Raw genomic sequence first — 22,626 nt, forward strand, 5'->3', positions numbered from 1 at the left:
GGAGGAAGAAGCCTTTGAGCGATGTGCAGAACGTGAAGTCTTTAGAGCCTAGAAGGCCTCAGCCCCGGTCTTTCTCGTGCTTCCTAAGGCCTGGACTTGAAAGGCAGGCAGGTGCTTGCAGTCTGAGCCCTTTGGGCTGGGACGGAGAGGTAAGCCTCTGCAAGGGCGGGTGAGGGCAGGCAAAGCCTTGCCTGAAGGCAAGCCCTGGGGACGGTTTCCAGCCACTGTGCCCTTGAGGCCCACGAGACCGGGGACTGGCAGCCCCATCACCGGAAGCATCTCAGACAGAGGCAGGCCGACAGCTGTGTGCACACACCTGCATGTTTGCTTACAGCTGGTCATAGGGCCACATGGGTTTAAGGCCAGAGACTGGGGCAGAGGTTTGAGGAAGGGGACAGGAATAGCTCTCCTCAGTCACCTGCTCGCCTCTACTTTCCAGCTACCCGATTCTTGCCTCTGAACAGTTGCAGAGCAGGGGTGCTCCGGGAGGCTGCTGGCACCTCAGGACCAGTGGAGGAAGGTCTGTCACCTTGGACACCTGCTTCCTTCACTCTGCTTCCCAGACACAGTCCCCCTAGACCTGCTGTACAATGAAGCCCTCGTCCACTCTGCCCTGAGCTACCGGCCATGGCCCTGCCTCCCTCTACAGCAAACCTCTCTGGAACACACGTTTCTGAGGCAGAATTGACAGCTAGTGGATGGCCTGGTAGGCCTGTGCCGGGCATGCATTCCAGGAGGCTGCACGGTGTCCTTCCGCAGAGGTCTTCATGACAGAGAGGTGTCTTTCCATCCCACCACACCTGTCCACCTTCCTGAGTTGAGCGACGCCTGGCCCGAAGTAGGCCACAATAAATGCTTTCTGAGCAATTCATTTTTCAGAATAGTTGACATATTGCAGTAAGGCAGAGGATGCATCATGTGACTTCAGAGTTCACTGGTTCTGATTATCCCACTCCGTCTGAGAAGGCGTTTTTGCCAAAATTGCACATATGTTCCTTAAAAACACACACAGTTGTTTTCTGGTGGAACTGTTCCCTCTCCCAAACCATCAAACGCTCCGTGTGTTAGACTCCAGAACACTCTCTTGTGGTTTCAGTTCTTCTCATGCCTCAGAGAACTCTCTTGGTAACTCAAAGAGGTGGCTCTTCCTACATGGCTTTGAGGAGGGCAAGGGGGCACTGGGCTCTAGAAGGGTGATGGCGGCTTTACTTTTCCCTCGCAAGCACAGGAATCAGTGGCCAAGTCCGGGCAAACAGAAGGGATTCTGGGACCACGCAAAGTGCAGAGACACATACAGCAGATGGCAGGGACTTCAAAAGCCTAAGAGTCACCTTGAAAGATAATGGCACCAAGGGAGGGGGTGGGAGGCTTTTGTACCTTCTGACAACAGGGAAGCAGGGAAGACAAAAGCTATTTGCCAGACTTGTGTGCGTGTCTATAGAACTGAGCAATGGTTCTGCTATAATTTACATCAAGGGAGGCTGAGCCTCCTGTCGTTGTGTCCAGAAATAAATGGCATCAATCAGCTGACAAACTGTTTCTTTTGCCTCCTGATCTTCTGGTCTTTTTTTTTTCCCTTCTTTTTTCTTTTTTTTTCCTTTTTTTTTCTTAAGCACACGGAACATTTAAATTCTCTCTATGCAGGCAGCCAATGTGTAACAATCTCCTTCCATTCACTAGGCCCCAGAGAAGCTCTAACTGAGCTCCTGACAGATGCCCACCCTGTGAGGCACTGGTATGTCTGGGGAGACATGTCTGTCTCTGGCCCTTGGCGGGGCTGGGGGTTGCCATGGGGCAAATGTGGATTCATGTGAATAGGGAGTTCCAGGCTCCGACTGCCAGGGGTGGGAAGTGGAAGGGGATCCCCATGATGCCCTCACGCTTAGCCCCGTGCCAGTCTGCAGGCCTTATGTACATCTGAGAGTTGGGCAGATCTGGGGTGCATGAGGCTACATCAGTCACCCCCAGGTCGCAGAGCTGGGCTGGAAGACCACTCTGACTCTGAGACTGAACCTTCGTCCTTGCTGCTGGCTTCACTTTGGGTCAAAGCCAGGGTGAGCAGCAGGTGGGGAGGCCAACAGATTTTCAATGGACGCTAAAAGAAGTGTTTGTTCCTGGCTCTGAGAAAGAATATGAGAAAGGTCAAAACTGGCCTTTCCGGCTCCGAGGAAAGCTAAAGGGAAGAGCAGCAGGGGCCACCGGCCGTGCTCTCGTGGCGTGGAAACCCAGCCTGCCGGGGCCAGGCTGCTGGCGGCACGGGGCCTCTGTCATCCCCCTCGAGCATCTGCTCCTCTCTGTGGCGTGGGCCTCAGCTGCTGGTGAAAGGGATCAAGCCTCAGAAGCCTGTTCTTCTTTGAAGCTGACAGCTTGATGCCTGTGGAAACGCGATACTATTTCAGGATTTCATTTGAAAGAGGCTTCAAAAGAGTGAATCGAAGGCTCCGCGGAATTGCTTATTATGGCTCTCCTCCCGGGCCGCAGCTCAGTTGGTGAGCCCAAACACGGCCTCCGTGGTTTGTGCACGTCATCCACAGGCAGGTGATGTTCTAAATTAGCATCTGGCTCATTCTGGAGGGCTGTAACTCTTCTTGAGCTTTCTCCCAAGAAGCAACCGGGACTTTGACAGCTTGTGCCTTGCTTGCATGGTCTGTGTTCGAAATGATCCTCCAGGAAGCCGATCAGGTGAACTACATGAGCCTCGTCCAATATTAAGCACGGCTTAAAGACACTAAAAATAAAGGTCATGAAAAGGCTTCTCTAAAACCAGGGTGGCTGTGACCACCTCCCGGCCCCAGCCCCTCAGAGGCACAGGGGAGCAGCGGCCTTGCGGGCACGACGGGGCTGGGCAGGCAGCGCGGGGGAAGCATGGCGCGGGGCCACGCCATGTGCCGCGTGGGCAGGAGCCGGAGGCCAGGCCGCCTGTGCGGTCTCTGAGCTCGGCACCAACGCCAGCGCTCCGGGCAGGGCCTGCCATCCGGCCCACGCGGCCCTGTCTCTCTGACGCCGCCCCCGCCACACTAAAGCACGCTCATCTTTTCACACCAGCCTTCCTTGCCGGGCCGAGGTCCTTGAGCGCCGAGTCACGTCTCCTGTATTTTTGTGTTCCCACACCTGGCACAGAAAGTGTGCAACATGTGCTGACATTAATAGGGAAGGGAAAGGAGAAGGGGAGGAGAAGTCCACGGGAGCAGAAACTGCCAGATTCCGGGGTTTTCCTGGATGGCACTCCCCCCGTGCCCCAGCCAGGAAAGTACTGTGGCTTCAAGAATTGGAAACAAAAGTCTCCAGGTCTCAGGTGCACGGTGCGTGTACACCATGGAGCCCAGCCTCCGGGCACTGAGCTGTGTTACTTGGCTGTCTCTCCCTTGGGCTCAGCCTGAAGAGAGGTTCTTCAGCAGGAAGCATCAGGAACACAAGGCCACCCTGCTTCTCCTGCTTCAGGAAAAATGATCGATACTGCTTGATTCTGATGGGCACCGGGCACCTCTGTGTCCCCTCCAAGCAGCCAGAGCATCAGCTTTCTCCACCTTCACATAAACTTCTGAGCCAATGATCCACTGGGCATGTTCCCACTTCAGAGGCACAGTCGTCACACATCTACTCTGTCACCCTCCAGCTGCTGCAGCTCACCACTTAACCGCCAGGGGACGGCTTGCCCTCTGAAGTCCAGTATTCAAACTCTTCCCTGTCGCCTCCCCCCCACCCCAAGGTAAGATGGTGCCCAGAGAGAAACTCCATTCAGCGGAACATTGGCCACAGACCGTGAGGCTCTGTCCTGTGAGGCTAGGTCCTTGCTCGACATTCCAGGCCTCTGGGCACACCTGCCTGAAAGCCAAGAGTGATTCCAGGGGAAGGGCTCGAGTCGCCAACCTGGCTCTGTGCTAAGACCAGAAGCATCATCTGTGTAGGAGCACACCATGCATCTAGCACCTCTATTCTCCTCATGTGGCTCCCCTGAGTGCAGGGGGGAGGTACTGCTCGTCTGCCAGGGTGGTCACCCCACGCGGGGGTAGGGGGTACAGGCCTTCCTGAGGGACTCCCTGCTGCTCCAGCCCTAAAATAACAGTTGGCCCAGCCCTAAGAGCTGGCACCTCCCCTGCCTTTTTGTGTGTGTGCTATATTCCAAAAGATGTGTGATTTTTTTTTTATAAGGCAGAAGAAATCTCTAATTCATAAGAAGCCAGGATAAAATCCTTGAAGACCGCAAGCCAAAGTTAACTGCAAGCAATTTTCTAAATCTCAAAAAAAAAAAAAAAAAAAGCAATTTTCTAAATCTCGGCAAGAGAGGACTCTGTTACACAAAGGTAGCTATGCCACTAAAACAAGAGGCCTAGAAAGAAAGCAAGGAACAAGAAAACCAAACTTCCACAGAATGAGTTGTTCTATTTGGTAAACAGTCTGGTCCACAGAGAGACTGTATCCCGTTAGGATGTCCCCCTTGTCAAGGTCCACTCCTGCTGCTGGAAGGATCTTCCCATCTTCAGATGTGGCACTAGCACATCTGACTGAGTGCGGTCACTCAGCAAGAGCCAATTTAGGCTGGCTTCTCCATTCACACTGCACTCGAAAGAGACTAATTTCCAATTCCTCTTCAGACTCCGAGAGCAGATGTTGCGGCAAATGTTACAGCGAAGCAAACCCAGACAGCGATCCCGTGGCACTCCCTGGGGCGCACAGGACTCCTCGGCTCGTGCTATGGCTTGGACAGACGCTGGTTTCAGGTCTACTGCTGCCCCCTCCTCCCTGCCAGGGTTTCTGATGGGACATGCTTTTGTATCAACACAGGGGATCTTGGAGAACAGGAGAATGTTCCCAACGAGGCTAGGGGGCAAGTGACAGCCTCAGAGCACTGAGGCCCTATTGCATCTGGCAGCCTGAATTGGGCAGCAGCTCCTGCAAATGAGAAGCCACTGCCTTCGTTAGGTAGGTCATCGTCCCATAAGCCCCACTTGGAGCACTGTCATAAAAGAAGTGGCAAATGCCCGTGGCTTGGTCTTTCTCCAGGGTGTCTGTGGCGCCAAGTGACATCTGCAGCAGGAAAAGACCAAGGCAAAGAATGAACAGAGTTCTCTCTCTGACCCTGGGATTGACTGGACATGCTAGAAGCCAGGGTGTCGGGGACCAGCAGCCCCCAGAGAAGGGCTCTAAGCCCAAGGACAGGAGCCAAGAGTGCCCGGGGAGGACACCCAGCCTCTCCTCCAGGTACTATGCCGTGCTCCCGCATGTCCTAGTCTGCAGCGCGATACTGACCCTGTAAGAAGACAGCTCCTCCTACCTGACTGCTGGGCGCAGGGTAAGTGATTTGTCTACCAGGGTCACACCCATAGCAAGAGTGGTGTTCACACTACAACCATTGCCAACACGAGTCTATCCATTTCCAAAGATCTTTAGATTTCCCAAGTGGCCACTGTGCCATTTTCTAACCAAATGGTTGACATTTTTTCAGCATCTGTGATGCCATTTTCTTTGAGAATATTCTTTCCTATTGGACACAGAATCCTCAGCCTCGGCAGAGATAAATGCCAGCCAACCTGCTACCTTGCTTCTGTCCCCACCTTGGCTGGGGTGGGGGGTGTGAGTGGGCAGGCCTGGGCACCCACCTGGTCCTGCAGAAACAGCTGGTTGGCCATCTGCACGATCTGGTCCACGTGGATGATGCCTCCAATGCTGTTCATGTCGGTGTCTGAGAGCAACGTCAGCACCATGATGGCCTCCACCAGCAGCTGCCGGTACTCGGGCTGCGGCACGCGGTTCAGCACCGCCTCGACGTGGACGGCAAACTTGATCTCCTGTGGGGTCATCTGTCAAAGGCACCAGCGAGGGGTCAAGAGGGAGCCGAGGCCCACCAGCACTGCTGGCTACCAGCACTGGCCACAGCACCCACCGGGCTTGGCTCAAGTGCTGCCTCCTTTTTGGCCACCTTCTTCTTTTTTTTTTTTTTTTAAAAGAATTTTTTTTTAATTTTTTATTTATTTATGATAGTCATACAGAGAGAAAGAGAGAGAGGCAGAGACACAGGCAGAGGGAGAAGCAGGCTCCATGCGCTGGGAGCCTGATGTGGGATTCGATCCCGGGTCTCCAGGATCGCGCCCTGGGCCAAAGGCAGGCGCCGAACTGCTGCGCCACCCAGGGATCCCCCCACCTTCTTGATTCCACCAGCCAGAACCCTCGGGAGCAGATGGCCAAGGACCTCGCAGTGGGGGTGAGCTGGCCTTGTCCTAGCTTGATTTACCTACCCACTAGACTGGGACATCTAGGGGACAGGGCCCTTTGCTCATTCCTCTTTCTCCATCATCACTCCCTGTGGCATATAGCACTGGGTCTTGGGCGGGGTAAAAACTAAAAACCCCATTGGTAAAGAATGAATAGGGGAAAGGAAACCAGAAAGATGACTGTTCTCGACAGAGGGGTTGGAGGAGGCTGCACAAGGGTCCAATGTGTGTGGCGTGCAGTTTTGCTCTTCTCTCTTCAGAGTGCTTTAAAGGGCAAATGTAAAGCTCTTGACAGTCAGATATGTGGTTTCTGAGGGGACAAAGAAAAGGTGATGCTAACAAATGTGGGAAACAACCTTGGCAAATTGTGAGGGTGAAGTGGCTAAAGAGATGGGCCTACAAATGGCCTGTCTGGTTGTAGCACACTTGGAAGAAGTGGGAGCGGTTGGAGCCCACGACATAAAGCACTTGGGGGAGACCCGCAGTAGGTGGGCGCCGGGGTCTTCCCATCATACCTCTCTCGTCGTTGAGGATGGAAGCACGTAGCCATCGATGGACAGACCGTGGCACTGGAGGCAGAACACACATAGGACAGTTCAGTCAGATTCCAGAGCCTGATTAGTAAGTGTGCACACACGTTCGCACACGTTCAAGTCACTCTGCTCTGGAAACCTGCATGAAGGCTGAACACGCCAGACGGTCAGAGTTATTTTTAGAGAGCTTGTTCTCACTGCCCACAGGCTGTGTTTTCGATGGAGCAATTCTAGGGAAGCAGCAGGCATCTTTTAGATCTTGCACGAACAATGCCCCAGGGAGCTGCTGGGTCCTCCTCTGTGGAAGCTCTGTATTACACTTGGCAACCAGGCCCTGGCGGCTGTGAGGCCCCCTTTGGTGCCATATAAAGGGAGATTTTCATGGCTCCTGCTGGCGAAGTGATACTTCTGTGCCTTTGCAGGCATCTATTTTTGAGATTACTATAATAAGCACCAATCACAAAAGACGCGAGCACATGCACAGACATGCACACGCACGCCCGTGTATATAAATATCAAGCGCCGGCTCAACACAAAATGCTGCTTTTTCATAATAAGAGTGTCTTGGTATTGAACTACAAGAAGTCTAGATGGAAGCGTATGATGCCCCAGGAAGAGTGGGGAGATTTTCTAGGAAGTTCATTCTAGTCTAATTGGCTGCCTTCTAAATCCCCGTGCCCTGGCGGGCTGAGGACAGAGAGACAGCAAATGCCCGCGCGCCTCCTGAGCAGAGGTGGAGAAAGGAGGAGCAGAGGCTTGTGGGTGCTGAGGGCTCTGCTACCATGTGGGGACAAGCTGCCAGACGACAGGGACCATTCTGACGTCCCCATGCTAGCCCCATGAAGACCTCAGTCCCACAAAGCAGAGATGCTAAACCTCCCTAATGGACCAAGGGCCCTTGCCACAGAAATAAAACGGCTGGGAGGTGCTAGGGCTTTGGGAAGGGGGTTGTAGTATGTGCTCATTTGGGATTACTATCCTCTCCTCTCCTACTGTGAAATGAACTAACAAAAATAGTTTTAAGAAAAAAAAAATAGTTTTAAGAAAAAAATCGGTCCTGCCCATGGTTCTTTATTTGCATCGAAGCTTTTAACTGAGGCGGTCCGCGCCTGGGTGTAAGGAAAGACCAGCTGGGGCAGGACCCAGGGGGACACACAAGTGCTCTGGGGGAGGTGCCACAGGGAGCCAGGCGTCCAGCAAGTGCAGAGCAAAGGGGTGTGGCTTCTGCCGGTGCCCCCTCCTCGGTCACAGGCACAGACAGGCTCTGCGGTGTTCCCGTGTGGCCAGTGAGGCCTGTGGCTTCCCTGACCTCTGCTAATATCTTCACATCCCCAGGCAGCTGTCTCATAGCCACAGGCATAGGGGGCAGCCAGCTAAGGGGAGTGGCTCTGGGGTCCCCATTCTCTAGGTGGAGAGGCAGAGGCAGCCCAGGTGCGTGGGGATTGTGCCTCAGGGCACCTGGGACCTGACACGGTGCCCTGCAGATAGGAGGGTGTCACTGAAAGGTACAGACAGCGCACCTGCCTGAACGTGCAGGAGGCTAAGGCCTAGGGTTGCCATTCCAGGTTGCTTCTGTCACAGTGCTGTCATCTGAAGCCTTCTCTGCCTTCTACAGCTCTCATCTATCTTCTTTCCTATGTCCCTGAAATATATGTCAAAGGTGGTCCCACAAAACTTGGGCTGCCACTTGATCTAACTTGCTGTGGTTTCAGCCAGCAGCTTTCACCCGGGACAATTTGCTGCCCAGGGGACACTTGGCAACGTCTGGAGATAGTTTGGGTTGTCACAACCGTGGGTGAGAGTGGGGGTGCTACAGGCATCTAGCGGGTGGAGGCTAGGGATGTTGCTTGACGTCCCACAACACACGGAAGAGCTTCCACAAAAAAGAACTACCCGGTCCTGAGTGTCAGTGGTGCCAAACATCAGTGGTGAAGAAACCCTGCTCTAGGCTGGGGGCTCCCTGAGCTTGGGGAGCTGTACGTCTGCTTGCTCTGCAGCCGCCTGTTCCCTGACACCTGCAGGAGCCGCCGTGCCTCCTAAAGGAATTACAGGGGAGGGTTCATTTCCCTAGGAGTGTGTGCCCACCCGGTGACAAGGCCAGTGGAATGCAGTAGAGTGGCCAAGCTTACTACCTTCTGAAGGATCTTCCACACCCTCTGGTAGAATCCCACGGGGACCCTGTTGATGGCTCCATCCAGCCTTCTTCTGCGAAGCCACTGGCCCTGGCGCTCCCCCCAGCCGATGTGGTGGCCACCCGAGTCTGACGATGATGTGCCCGTGGGCGAGGACGGGGTGCTGGACCTCTGCAAGACAGACCGCGTAGGGCCTTCAGAAACCTCGGAGCCATGCCCCATGGGGCTGCGGGCCACCGTGAGGGATGCCTCAGCAAATTCATCAAAACACAGACCAACTGCCCAGAAAGGACCAGAGTTCCCTGATTGGTCTGGCCATTTCTTGAAACTGGATTAATTCTTTTCTGTACGGGTTCGGTTACTGATCTCCTTTGTATACCCCTCCTAGCCCTGCAGCAAAGGACCTCGACCTGACAGGGGAGCCCGGAGCCAGGCTGTGACTCCCTACTCAACACCCCCGCATCAGTCCCAACACTAGCTCTGGGCCTCACCTTCACCCATACAACAGGGCACCGTCAGACCTGCTGCAGGGAGCCGGGAGTGCTCCCTGAAAGAAGATACAGAAAACCCTGAAAGCACGCCTGGCTTGCAGTAAGTGCGCACGGGCCTCAGCTGTCCCTCCCAAGGCCTTCTGGCATTGCTGTAGGAGGGCCTGGAGAGTGAGCCCAGGCTCTCAGAGTATGTGGGCCTTTCAGAGGCGCTCCAGCCCAGGCAGAGAAACGCCGAAGTGCCCACTTGACTTCTATGGTGCCCCAGAGAAGCAGTGGGCACCTCCCTGCATTGCAGATGCTGCAGACAATGCAACACGTCACATGGAGGAAGGGGGAGACGGGTTGTTCTGGAGCCAAAGAAAAAAAGTAAAGGCTGGGAATCCTTATTTAGTAGTGGGGCCTCAGAGATGACGACATATCCACCAGTCCCTCTGAATCACTTTCTGTTTGTTCTCAGCACAAGGCTCCATCCTGACCTGGGGGGCCAATGGCGGCCTCCGAGAGGGAGCATCCGCTTTGCTGAAGCAGAGGGAGCACGCGTCATCCCATCCCCACCTCCTGGCCTGAGGCTGGCCGGATTCTGGCCTTCGTGAGCCAAGTGCTGGGGCAGGGCCAGCAGTTCTGCTTCTGGCCTCCAGAGTCAGCAGGCCCGCCCACGACTGCAGATGCAGCGCAGAGAGGCTCCCGGTGGGGGCCTGGAGCGGGGCCTTCAAGCCAAGCTGGCCTCCCCACAGCAGAGCTCACAGCCCGCTTCCTGCCAAGGGGTGGATTCTAACCCGCCCATGTACAGGGCAGTAGAGGGTAACTTTCATCCTTCCACGTTACCTCGTCCTGAACTATCTGGTACCTTCGTTTCTCAATGCACAGCAACACACTTAAAGGTTTCAAAATGAAATCTGAATGGTAGGCATGCTAGCAGGGCAGGAGGCAGGAGTCTTCCCTATGTACTCATTTTGACTTCATCGGATCTTATTTTGAAGAGGCTGTTAGGCTGGGTTATTCCATCGGGCTCATTACTGCCATTTAAATACGGCAACAATTAGATACAAATAAAAGTAATTACAGCCACACTCATCAATGACTCAGCTGGTTTTCTCCTTCTAGTTTCAAGAGGAAGATTAAGACTTGCTTCTGCAATTAGAATATTTCCTACTCCTCCACTTGATCTGGGGCCTCACGCCAAGCCAGGGCGTTATGAGTACAAGGTGCTCAGCAGCACGTGCAGGCAGTGGCTTGCCACCACAGCTCAGAAGAAAGGCACAGAACCAATGCTTCGAAGGTTCCAGAAGCTCCTGGACAAACAAAGCTCAATTCAAGAACTTCTGGGCTTTCCTTCTAGACCCTCTTCACAATGACAGTCAAACTAAAACACTTAAACCTGTTCAACTCTGTGGGAGGTAGGGATGAGGTGGGTGCACGAGAAGGGCAACAAGAGGATTCAGACACCACAAACAAGGAGGCGGTGAGGACAGTCGGGATGTGTGGTTTACCGCAGACTTGGAGGAATGCGCACTGCTGGACACGGCCTGGCTCACAGAAAACAGCTACAAAACAAAGAGAGTCCACTCAGTCATGTGCAGTGACACCAAAGGACGCCAGCAGAGAGGAGGCACATAGAACACCATGGAAAACCCCGCGAAAAGAAGGTGCAGAGGAGGCAGCCAGACAGAGGTTCTCACTCACCGTCCAGGCAAACAGCCCCAGACACCAGCCAGTGCAGAGCTCAGTGCTCCGTGCAACGGAGGACTTGGGAAATGCTCTTTCACAGGAGTATGAAATACGTTATCTATCCTAAGCCAATGTGGAGGGGCCTCATTGAATTAGGACACCATTTATTTTCCAAAGTCAGAGCCACAAAATGCTAATCTTTTAAGTGAAGAGGTGCAAAAATCTGTAGAGATCAATAAAATACCTACCCATAACCAGCATTTAGGATCTGGCACCTACTGGCGTTACATAGATATTTGTTAAATGAACAAATAAGGGCAGGCTGATAACTTTTGGCCAAACAAGTATTTTCTCAGCTAAAAATTTATAATGTATCCTTAACTTGCATGGAGATAGTACCTGAGCACAGACTGTGCACCTGTGGTGTTCTTGCAAAAGTGAGTAGAAATTTACAACGCCAAGGCATCTATAAAATTTTAGACAGAGAATAATACATTTCCTTGATGTAAGTAGCCAAATATAAAGCTTGTACTGGCTGAATCAAAACCTATCAAATTAGATCATTTTGTTCCCATAACATTGCAAGGACATATTAAATGGAGGCAGAAGGAGCCACCCATGCTCACCCATAGTGAGCCATGATCGGGGTATGGTGCCACCGAGTGGCTAGCAAAGGAAGATGTTTGGAAAGTTGGCTCCTGACTTGGAAAGAGCCTAAAGCAGCATCAGAGACAACAGAGAGAAGCTGCATGTCACTCTACAACTCCTCTACGCTCTCTGTCACAGGACATGAAATCATCAGGAATGTGCTAACTTTCTGGAGGGAAGGAGAGGATGCATGTCCCGAAGGTGCTCTCAAAGAACAGTTTCCTTACACGGTTTTCCTTCCAGGGTTAAATTCCCCCAGGCAATCTGGGGACAGGACTAGCAGTGTTTTTTCTATTCATCTACTCAATGGCCATGTTTTACTTTTCCCTCTTTACTTTCTTTTTGAACAAAAACTCCTGCCAAGGCAGAGCCCAGAACCATCTCTCACAAAGCATCCTATAAAACCCAAGAGCCTGAGAAATGGGTTTTTCAAAGGTGCGTGGTAAGGCTACCTCTCTTGGTCTGCCTATCCCCAGGGCGGCCTGCCACAGCCCAAGGGGTCACCTCCACCCGGGGGGATCTGATGGGCAAAACCATTCCCTGTGCCATCACTCTCCATATTCACCACCTTGCTTTCCACATTCAAGCCAGAAAGAACATGAAGTACACACGTGAGGGACGAAACAAGACAATGTTTCACCTGGTCATCAGCACTAAATCGCCTAGTCATCTGAAAGTAAAAATACATCAGGACATAAACAAAAGCCAGTTTCAAATCAAGGATGCCCTACTTTTGTCACCCTCTAGAAAATCCAGGGAAGTGTTGGCTCAACTGCTGGGTGTGACCCAGGAGCACCTCATGGACTCAATTTACTGAGGCATCATTTGAAATGGAGAAGAGAATCTGAGTACATTTGTCACTCAGCTCATGGTCAGAAGGAAACTCTCCTTCCTCCTATAGATCAATCCAATCTTAGCACCGTCCCAGGGGTCACTGCAGAAGGAATTTACTGTGAAACAAAAAGTGAACCAAGAAAAGAGACACCTGCTGCTGATGGCAAACACAGGTATCGTGAGTATTCCATTCTGTTTCTACAATCTTTTTGCTATTTCATCTGAAGGACACATTTCACAGAGAGATGATTCAGTTACATTTTGCATGACTTTATTTTTGGAATAGCTGTGGCCCACCACCAAGAAAGTGTGGTTCTCAGCAGCAGACACAAACACAGGTAAGGGGGTTTTCTGGAATGTTCACATAATTCTTAGATATCTGTGTAGGGTGTGTTCAGATCTCAGGACAGAAGGGAGCTCACATCCTCTACAAAGAGCACCCTGCATGTCCTGGGTTTCTAGCACTTTCTGAGGTGAGCCCAGGTATGAAAAGCACTTCTTTCCAGGCACTGCCACCGAGTCTTGTCTTACCTGTTTCATCTCGCTCCTCAGTCTGTTAATGCCACTCCTCTCGGTTTTGGTGACTCCAGTGTGTCCCACTTCGTGAATAGAGATGGCAGGGCTGGATGTAGAGGAATGGATAGGTCGCACTGGAGGGGAAACACACACACATGTAGTTCTCAGAAACTATTAGCATCCACCCTGAGGGAGGAATACGTGCCATGTGCTTATTTTTAATCCACATCTATCTTTCCCACTTGATTATAAACTCTCTTAGAAGACAGCCTCATCTGCCCAGGCCAGTGCTCTGTTTCCAGCATCTGGAACAGCGCCTGCCACACAGCACAGGCTCCATTAGCTTTCTGAATTAGTGGGTGAAAAAGTGAACGTCACTTAAGCAGCATGCAGAAAAACAGAGCAGCCATAAAACCCTTTAATGAATTAGTTGGTTTTTTAAAAAATAATTTCTTCTCCAAAAGCACATCTTCCTTGTAGAAAACTGAGACCACCCAACTAAGGGACCTTGGGGCCAGACCTTCCCTTCTTCCGGGGAAGTCCTGGGAGAACAAGCTGAGGGCTGCCGGTGGAGGAGGCATGGCTGCCCAAGAATCCATGTGCTTCTGACAGCAGAAGTAGCAGGGAGGCCTCCATCACCTCACTTTCAACCTGCTGCAGCAGCCTCTGAACTCAGGTCTGTGTGCACCCCATGAACCAGTTCTCTGGGCTTCGGTCACAGCAATCATAAAAGGCAAGTGTGATCATGTCACTACACACTTGGAGTCCTTCCAGGCCTGCCTCTGCCTTCAGGAGAAAGCCCTCTCGACTTGAGTCCCACCTGCCCCTCTTAGCTCTGCACTCCTAGGCCAGCTACATGGTGCTGGGCATTTGTACATGCTGTCCCTTCCCATCCCTTCTGCTTGCAATTAGACATATTTATAGCTTTCAAGTGACATTATTCTGTTCTCAATTTTGTAAGCATCTATAGCTTTAGATCTAATAACAAATTTTTAGTCATTATCTGTCAAACCGCATATATTATTTTGATGAGCAGAACACATAAAATATTTATCTTGCATATTTACGTTTCAAGGGCTGTGCATTTGAATAGAACTGAAAATTACTTTTGGAAAAGGATCTCAAGCACTCCTCCTTCAGGAAAGGAGAAAAGCGACCAAAACACATCTGATTGCACCATGCTGTCTTTGTTTGCTGGCTGGTGCACGCTCTGGAGAAAAATAACGAAGTACCCAGTGTCCCTCTTATTAAATAAAAAGAATGACAGCCTACACCGCATTTCTTTGGCTTGATGAAATAAATTCACCAATGTATCTGCAAATCATTTTGCTGTATTATGATGGGAGAAATGGTAATTGCTTCAATTATAATTAGGGAGCATTTGAGAACAGAATTTCACCAGGACTCGGGTGATTATATTTCCTAGCACAGCAAACAAGGTTCTGGTACAGATCAAAACTGAGTGAGCGAGATGGAGTGAAGCAAGCTCAGCAAGAACATGCCAGGAGGGTGTAGAGGACTCTGCTCCCCTAAAGGGTATGGGGGGTCTGCTTGAGAGTGCTTCTACCAAACCAAAGGTGGGGCACTCAGGTGACTGGAAAAAGCCCTCTCGTCTCAACACCCTGGTCATATCCTGCCCTCCTCACACATGTGCACAAGTGAGGGTGGGAGGAGGGAGGTGGCAAGCCAGGGTGCAGAGGGGTGCATGCCATAACCACATGCGACTACTCTCAGTCGGCCTACGAGGGGTCACAGAGGTCTACAAGCAGAGGTCTCTGTAAAGCAAGGACCCTCCCCTGTAGAGTCTGTCCATGATTGCAGCTCCAGGAGACCCTGGGCATACCTGTCTCGCCCCTTTGGCCCCCCACAATGGTGAACCGAGCATTGACTTACTGCTTCTTTCAACGCCAAACTCCTTTCCACTCAGAATATGGTGCAGGAGGTTTTTCATGTCGAAAGGGCTGAGATTCATCAAACTTTCAGAAGCTTCTTCTCCTACAAATACACACCTTCTAAGTATCTCCGACAGCTGCTGGCATGTTGAGTCTGGCAGGCCTCGGGGAGATGGCGACAAAGGCTACCGCGGCAGGTCTCCCTGCTTGGGATGACCTCACTACTGTTTCAGGGCGGAACTGTGCTGCTCCTCGGTGATTCCAAATATGGTTTAAATTGTGTATTTTCTTAATACTCAGACACATAATTTTTCACACCGATGATTCCCAATGCTGGAATGTGGCTCCTAGTCGATTTACATATTTACACTGGTAGAAGTGTTATGAAATGGAGGATGACCTCTCACCGCAGGGGGATACTGAAGGAACTTAGCTGTCAGGAGCAGAGCACGAGACCCTAGTGCCTCATTCTCCCTGACGTATGAAATTCAGCACCCTGTGCTAGCTGCCTTGGCCAAGTGACACAGAAATGAGAGAACCTGGTAAAGCATGAGCACTTGCAAAGGCTCAGAAGCCCTGATTCCAGAATACTTGGGCAGGCCCCCAGTGGCGCAGGGTGGGAGGAGTGGGACCCCCCCCCCTCCGCCGCCGCCGAAGGCCTGCCTGTGCACACCGTACCTGAGCAGTTCAGGCTCCGTGCCAGCTCCGTGGCCATCACCTGAATGATCAGTCCGATCCGGAGTCTGAGCATCTCCACGAAGAGGCTGGGCTGCGCCCTGACATACATGGCCAGGTAAACCACAATCTCCTGATGCAGACACGGGGAGACAGCGTTTCAGGGGCTGGTGGTGGAGAGGCCCCTGCACTGGGACTGAGGCGTGGCCCTGCCCCTCCCTCTGCCCCTGACCTGTGTGAGGACAGCGATGCTGATGTCCTGCCCACTGGCTTCGTAGATGAGCTTTGTAAGCTCCTCCGGGGGCAGGGGCCTAGGAAGGAACATAAAGATACAAACACCATGAAAGATACCTAAGAGTGGTACTTCCTCACCCTCTACAGAAGGGCCTTATTTTCCTGCTGGGAGCTCCTGAGCGACTGTGTTTTTAAAAAGATCCTCTTTCCTGGGGCACGGGTGGCTCACTCAGTTGAGCATCCAACCCGATTTCAGCTCAGGTCATGGTCTCAGGGTTGTGGAATCAAGCCCTACATAGGGCTCCCTGGTCAACGTGGAGTCTGCTTGTCCCTCTCCTTCTGCTCCCTGCTCCCTGACCCTGCCCCGCTTGTGTTCTCTCTCTCTTAGCTAAATAAATTAAATCTGAAAAAAGGGCCCTTTCCTGAATGGTGGATGGCACACCTATAAATGTAAGGCCACTAGAATGAAGACTTACGCAGAGATGGTCTTCTCCCGGGGCTCTGGTGGCAGGCCCACCGTGAGCTGTTTCTGGTGCGACAGCAGGTCTGTGCAGGCCTACTCGTGTAGGAAAAAGGATGCGGACCACGGCAACAACCGGAGGGTGGAGGAGGCAGAGAAGAGAAAAGCCAACAGGGAAGTGTCACCACCAAGACGACAGATTTACCTTTACAAGCTTTATGACCCATGCTGCCATTTATTTGAAAATTCATATATAGACCCCAGACTGAGCCACCCAAGCAGGGCTGGGGCCCTGTGAGCTCTGTGGCCTGGGTATTCAATGCCCACCCACTGTAGTAAACACACTGCATCCCCAGCTATTCCACAAGGGAGATGAGCTGTCCTGAGTCCTAAGATAGCAGTGTTAAGGGTTCATGACCACATTACAGTCTTAAGTTGCCAGTTTCCCCATTATTTACACACAGTAAACACCGTCACCTTACCATAACATTGAATTCTACTGTCTTAGAGAGCAGTTCTGGATTCTGCAGGGCCTCAGGGTTAAAATGTTAATCATGATTATATTGCAGATGTGCAGAAATAAGAACGCTCTGTTTAAAGGTGGCAGGCCACAAAGCATTTTCATTTTATTTCTTGGTAAAAACCCTTTTCTGCAGCTAAAAAGGAACAAAACTAATCAACTTGAATTTCATTTCCTTTGCTTGCCCTCCAAGAACAGTGTGAAGTCAGGAGAGGAGGGCCTATTCCATCTGTGTATTGGATAACCGATTTCCTTTACAAATATGAGCTACTTGCCTCCAGCTTTTCTAACAGAAAGAGGGCATGGGCTCTTCTAGGGGCTAGAAAGAACAAACGGACTGCCCGAGTGCACTTGCTCTGACCTCTGCCAGGACCTCTACTTTCTTCCTGAGCAGGCCAGAGATGTAGCGAATCAAACCCCACTCCTGGTTCAAGCCAGCTTTCCCGTAGAGCTCGCTGAGGAGGCTGTGAACTGTGACCCCGTGTTGTCCGGAAAGATTTGTGTCCCAGCTGGGGCCTCTGTCAAGAGATAGAAAACTCCAGAAGTATGGCCTGGAAGGCTTACAAGTCAGATTCTCTTGCAGCAGAGCTCACTTGGCAGGGAGGGAAATGAATCACTGTACATTCTGCCAAGTTCTGGGGGCCCTCCCGGTGCCTCTGAGTCTCACTGAGAGGGTTCCATCTTACCACAGCATCCCTTATGTCTATTTCAAACAGAAGCCTAACATCAGGAAGCAGTGAGATCCTGGCCTCATTCAGCCTTCTCGTCCCAGGAGACTAGCACTAGTAGACAGGGAAGGGGATAGAAGTCTGTTCATGGTGACCCTGGGGAATTTGGGGAAATCGTGACCTGGTTTGCTGGAAGGCCAAGAAAACTCAAATAGAATCAAGGAGAATGGAACAAGCTCAAGCTAGGGAAGACCATAAACTTACTTTATCACATACAGAATGTACAGAATGTCTGCTTGGTCCTGTAGGTTTGCACAGTCTTTCAGCTGCTCCACCAGCTTCTCACAGTCCACATCACCATGGTCATCTCTGGGCCACAGGAAGTCCTCATCAGGGGCCTAGACACACAAAAGCCAAAAAAAGCAGGGGAGAGGGGCTGAGTGTGTGAACTCTCAGAAGACCAGGAAGTAGCATAGCAGCGGGGCTTGGAACTCTGTACTGCTGGGCTCCAGGGTTTCAAGGACTCTTCTGTAACTTTTTATTTATATGTTTACTATTTCTGATCAGTGAATCACTCTGTTACTTGATGTTTGCAAGAGACTAGGCTGAACAGGTTAAATTATGTGTAAGTAACTCAGAACTTCCAATCCCCCAAAACTTACACATTGAAAAGTTGAAAAAAAGGTGAAAATGAACCCATGGGCGCTAGAACGCAGGCTAGAGGTTACCACTGGAGTGGAGGGAACGAGGCAACTGGGAGAACACAAAGAGTGGTCCCTGACACTGGTCACCTGCTTCCATCTTTCTCTATATAGGTTGGGCTGCAATAAAATATCTTTTTTTTTAGATTTTTACTTATTTATTCATGAGAGACACACAGAGAGGGCAGAGATATAGGCAGAGGGAGAAGCAGGCTCCATGCAGGGAGCCCGATGTGGGACTCAATCCTGGGACTCTAAGATCATGCCCTGGGCCGAAGGCAGGCGCCAAACCGCTAAGCCACCCAGGGTTCCCCATAAAATATCCATTTGAAAGCAAAACAAACACAAAAAGTATGTAAGTTTTAAACAACCTATAATTGAGGCTAGGTTAAAATATTCTCCAGTAGACACTGAATCCTTATATTCATGTGAGAGAAAATCAAGGGAGACTTCTAGATAAAACAAATTATGGGAACCAGTGGGGAACACCCTGAGATTATACTTTCCTTAGGGATCTTTTTCTAGTTTTGTACCCTGCTCTGCAAATGGCCTGGCCTTGGCTGGCTGGCACAGACAGGGCAGGGCTAGGCAGTGAGCTAGCTTACTTCCTCTAGCATGACAGATTCTGATGAGCAGGTGGAAAGGCAGTAGTAGCCTTTTCCTACATGCAAAATATAAAGGTTTGCATCACATGCATTGTACATAAGGACACAAGGCAGACTGCAGACAACTAAGTGAGTGGGTTCCCACTGAAATCCAGAACTTCCCATCCCCAAAGTCCTGGATATCAAAAAATACACTCTTTCAAGTTCAACCACATGAAAGAGTTCTTGGGACCATGCCAGCACTGAAGAACATCACACTTAAAAAACAAAAAAGTGATTCTAAATACTTTACCTTTTTTAGGAGTGGCTGAGGAGAATCAACAAGATTCAGTGACTTGCGGTGAGCACTCAGAACTTTAGTTGGCAAAGTCATGGGAACAACTGGAAAACAAGAGAAGCAAGCAAGGCCGTTGGAGGAGGAAGAGGAGGAGGAGGATACTTCTTTTGAGAGGTATGGCGGCTACTCCTTACCCAATACAAATCAACTAAAGGAGTCGTTATTTATTTAGCTTAATTAATTTCGGAAAGAATTTACCATGTAGCCACATCACGTGCTAAATCTGGGAACAGGAAATGAGCAGGACATGGATCTTGCTTTACTTAAGGAGCAGAATTTCCCTTTTCCCTCCTGGAATTCCAGGGAACTGACATAGCATCTGAGGACTGAAAGGAGCCTTAGAAATGACTCAGGTGGACCTATGTCTTTCAGATGAGGAAACTGAGAACCCGGGAAGGAAGAGCATGTGGCCAAGGTCACTGGCCTTCTGGTAACTGAGGCATCCAGTTCCCGGGAGTGCGGCGTGCATTTCACTTTGCCAGGGCCAGCTGCTGGAGCTTCTGGTGTTGAACCACCTTTGGATGCTATCATTATCAGTACTTATTCATCAAGCCATCTGTGTCTTCCAGGCTAGATCATATCATCTTGGGAAAATAGGAGGCTTTCAAAATAGAGATGGGGCATATTTAAAAGGCATTTATGGACCTCCAGGCTATACTAATAAAGGAAACACACATTTTAATTTTAATTCCTCTCAAATCCCCCCTTAACTTGGCAGAAAATAATTTTTTTTAAAAGATAAATCCTCAAGAATAGGGAAAAGTGGGAGAGAAGACAACAGTAGTGACATTTTGGAAGCAGGAAAACGGATGAATGAAAGATAACAGACTAAGCAGACAGAAGGCAACAAAACCCCAAGTCTGCAGTGAGAACAGCCAGTCAGGTTTAGGTCAGAGAATCCTTAGAAGTTTCAGGAGCTTGCTGCAATATACACTTCTGGAATTGGGGGGTCCGGAAGGGGTCCAGAAATAAGGAAGACTGGAGAGAAGCTGTGCAAGAAGCAGTGAGCTCCCTAGACATCTTCCTCCAATCCGTACAACTTGGCAGCCGCCTTGCTCCTCCTGACAGAAGACTAGAGGGCCTGTGGAAGAGAGTGAATGCGAGAGGTGGGGTGTGTGGCATGTCCACAGTCCTCGGGTGGAGTTAAGTGACCATACAGCTCCAAGCGACCGACCCTGACCTGTCAAAAAGGAGATCGCAAAAGAGATCATAGAGTAGCTCTGGGAAATCTACCCAGCCTACACTCATCCATCACCCACACCCCACCTCCATGCTTAGAGACTCGCAGAGGTGAGCAGATAACCAAGGAACACCCAGCATTTGAGGAAAGATTCTAATGTGGAAGACGGAAACCAGAGGGGGAAAAGTTGACTTGGGGGACCTGGAAACCACTTAGTGAGAAGAAAATGTAAAAACTAAACCCTAAAGCCCCACTGTTAATATTCTTACAGTAGTAAGACATTGAATTGCATGCACAAAACAAGAATAAACGCACTTCAGAGAACAAAGGCTGAAAACATAATAGCAAAAGTAAAAAACCTCATTTGAGGGAGTGGAATAAAAAGTTGAGGCAGTTGCCCTCAGAACAGAGCAAAAGACAAAAGAGAAACGCTAAAGACTTCTCCAGGAGGTTACCACTGGAATCAGAGAGTACCAGAAAGAGAGAGAGCAGAGTAAATGTAGGGAAGGAAATGCATCAAGAAGTTTTTCAGAAAAACTTTACAGGACAAAACATAAATTTCCAGATTGAAAGGGTACATGGAGCATCCACACAATGGATGAAAATATACCCTAATCTAGGCACATCACTGAAATTTCACAACCTGGGAGCAGAAAAGATTCTAAAAAAATTTCAAAGAGAAAAATAGTTTATGTTGAAGGATCAAATATCAGAATGGGATTAGATTTCTCAATAGCAACACGAGTAGCAAAAAGACAGTGAAGCAATGCTTTCAAAATTCTGATAAAAAATTGGTTTTCAATCTTGAATTCTATAACCAAACTCTGAACTGGATATAACAAATATTTGTAGATATTTTCAGACTCGCAAGGTCTTGACAATTATCCCCACCATATACTATTTCTCAGGAAACTACTGGATGTCTTGACCAAAATAAGATAGTAGGCTAAGAAAGAGGAAAAGTAGAGACACAGAAAACAGGAAAGTCAACCCAGGAGACAAGGAAGTCTCAGGAAACTCCAGGATGATGGTAAGGAAAGATCCCAGGATAAAGTTGGCAACCCAGACATGGAGGTAACCAGGCAAAAGGGGCAGTGAACTTCAGAAACAAGCAGGCTGAGGGTTGGCATTGCTGTGCCTGCCCTCTTCCATCATACCAGTTTTTTAAACCTTCTCAAACTGCTCTAGAATGTGTTCCACCAAAGGAAGAAATCAAGGAAGAGGAACATGCTAGATTCAAGAAATAGGGAGGCCAACTGAAGAGATAAGCAAACGAGATTCCAAAGATTATAGTAAAGAGAAGTCTCAGGATGACAGGTATGCAATAAGGCCTAGAGCACTATCAACCCAGACAGAAGGAGACCTGTGGATTAAGCAGTGTAACTGAGAAACTCCTGGATATGACTGACCTTGTGGAAATTTGCACTGTGGGCCACGGGAAGTATAGAGAGGAAGAAAAGCAAATGAAAAGATAGAGCAACTTCTGATAAAGTTAATAGTATTATTGACTTTTAAATTTAATAGTATTAATTTCAGAAAAACCAAAAAATAAAAATAATCACAGTACTCTATAATGCTCAGTCCAGAATAATATTTGCACACACACAATAATATAAAGAGCGAATAGTGATTTAACTAAACTTTAATATCGCGATATCACGAGGTTATAGGAAGTGAAGTAGAGGCGTGGTGATTAAAGACAGCTAAATCCTCATTCACCTAAGAAGCCAACAGATGCTGAATAAAGTTGACACATCCAAAGAGAGCAAGATACACACATTATTTTAGAAAAAGAGATACGTAAATGCCAGAAGAAACAACTGAAAGTTGAAAGTGGAGTGGTTACCTCTATGTAGAAGGACTGGGTCAGTGGGGAGGGGAAGGATGAGTTGGGAAACCTCTGCATTTTGTTGTCTTCTCGAATTCTCTGACTTTTAAATTATGCTCATGTGCTACTCTGAAAAGTTATTTTAGCAGGCAGAAAAGAGTTAATAACGCACATGGAATTTCCAAACCCTTTGCCTTTGCCATCACAGAAAGTATATCCCGAGTGGAGTGGATGGCGCTGAAAACATGGCTGTCTTCTGTCTTCTTACAAAGAGGGGGCAGATAGCACTTCAAGGATGTGCTTTGTAGGAGATGGTTGATATATTGGTCGAGTTCATCTTCGCCTTCTGTAACTGGACAAGCAAGAGAAAGAGCCAGTGAAAGCAAGCTGCAGAAATATCCTCCACGCATCCCAGTGACTGAGGGTAGCATGTGGCGCTGAGGATATTTAGTGGGAGGCAATGTTGCCATACAGGTATTTGCACCTCCAGTC

At 49.8% G+C, this 22,626-nt stretch overlaps 1 protein-coding gene across 2 annotated transcripts in view; it reads right to left on the bottom strand.

Annotated features, from left to right (window-relative positions):
- Positions 1–1,537: 1,537 nt before the first annotated feature.
- The window catches only part of PHKA2 (phosphorylase kinase regulatory subunit alpha 2), a 79,705-nt gene continuing 58,616 nt past the window's right edge, over positions 1,538–22,626 (bottom strand). Inside the window, exons 20-34 of one of the 2 annotated variants that reach the window (XM_041741148.1) lie at positions 22,307–22,486; positions 19,082–19,170; positions 17,748–17,881; positions 17,177–17,333; positions 16,312–16,391; positions 15,834–15,912; positions 15,605–15,734; positions 14,928–15,029; positions 13,050–13,168; positions 12,325–12,354; positions 10,859–10,912; positions 8,878–9,048; positions 6,728–6,781; positions 5,601–5,801; positions 1,538–5,028 (exon numbers count right to left, since the gene is read on the bottom strand). In XM_041741148.1, coding sequence (XP_041597082.1) covers positions 4,858–5,028; positions 5,601–5,801; positions 6,728–6,781; positions 8,878–9,048; positions 10,859–10,912; positions 12,325–12,354; positions 13,050–13,168; positions 14,928–15,029; positions 15,605–15,734; positions 15,834–15,912; positions 16,312–16,391; positions 17,177–17,333; positions 17,748–17,881; positions 19,082–19,170; positions 22,307–22,486 — 1,751 coding nt within the window. In that variant the 3' untranslated portion in view covers positions 1,538–4,857. The remainder of the gene's footprint in view (positions 5,029–5,600; positions 5,802–6,727; positions 6,782–8,877; positions 9,049–10,858; positions 10,913–12,324; positions 12,355–13,049; positions 13,169–14,927; positions 15,030–15,604; positions 15,735–15,833; positions 15,913–16,311; positions 16,392–17,176; positions 17,334–17,747; positions 17,882–19,081; positions 19,171–22,306; positions 22,487–22,626) is intronic. The other variant, XM_041741149.1, reaches the window with a different exon arrangement.

The sequence above is a fragment of the Vulpes lagopus genome, chromosome X (genome assembly GCF_018345385.1).
Source record: "Vulpes lagopus strain Blue_001 chromosome X, ASM1834538v1, whole genome shotgun sequence".
Lineage (NCBI taxonomy): Eukaryota > Metazoa > Chordata > Mammalia > Carnivora > Canidae > Vulpes > Vulpes lagopus.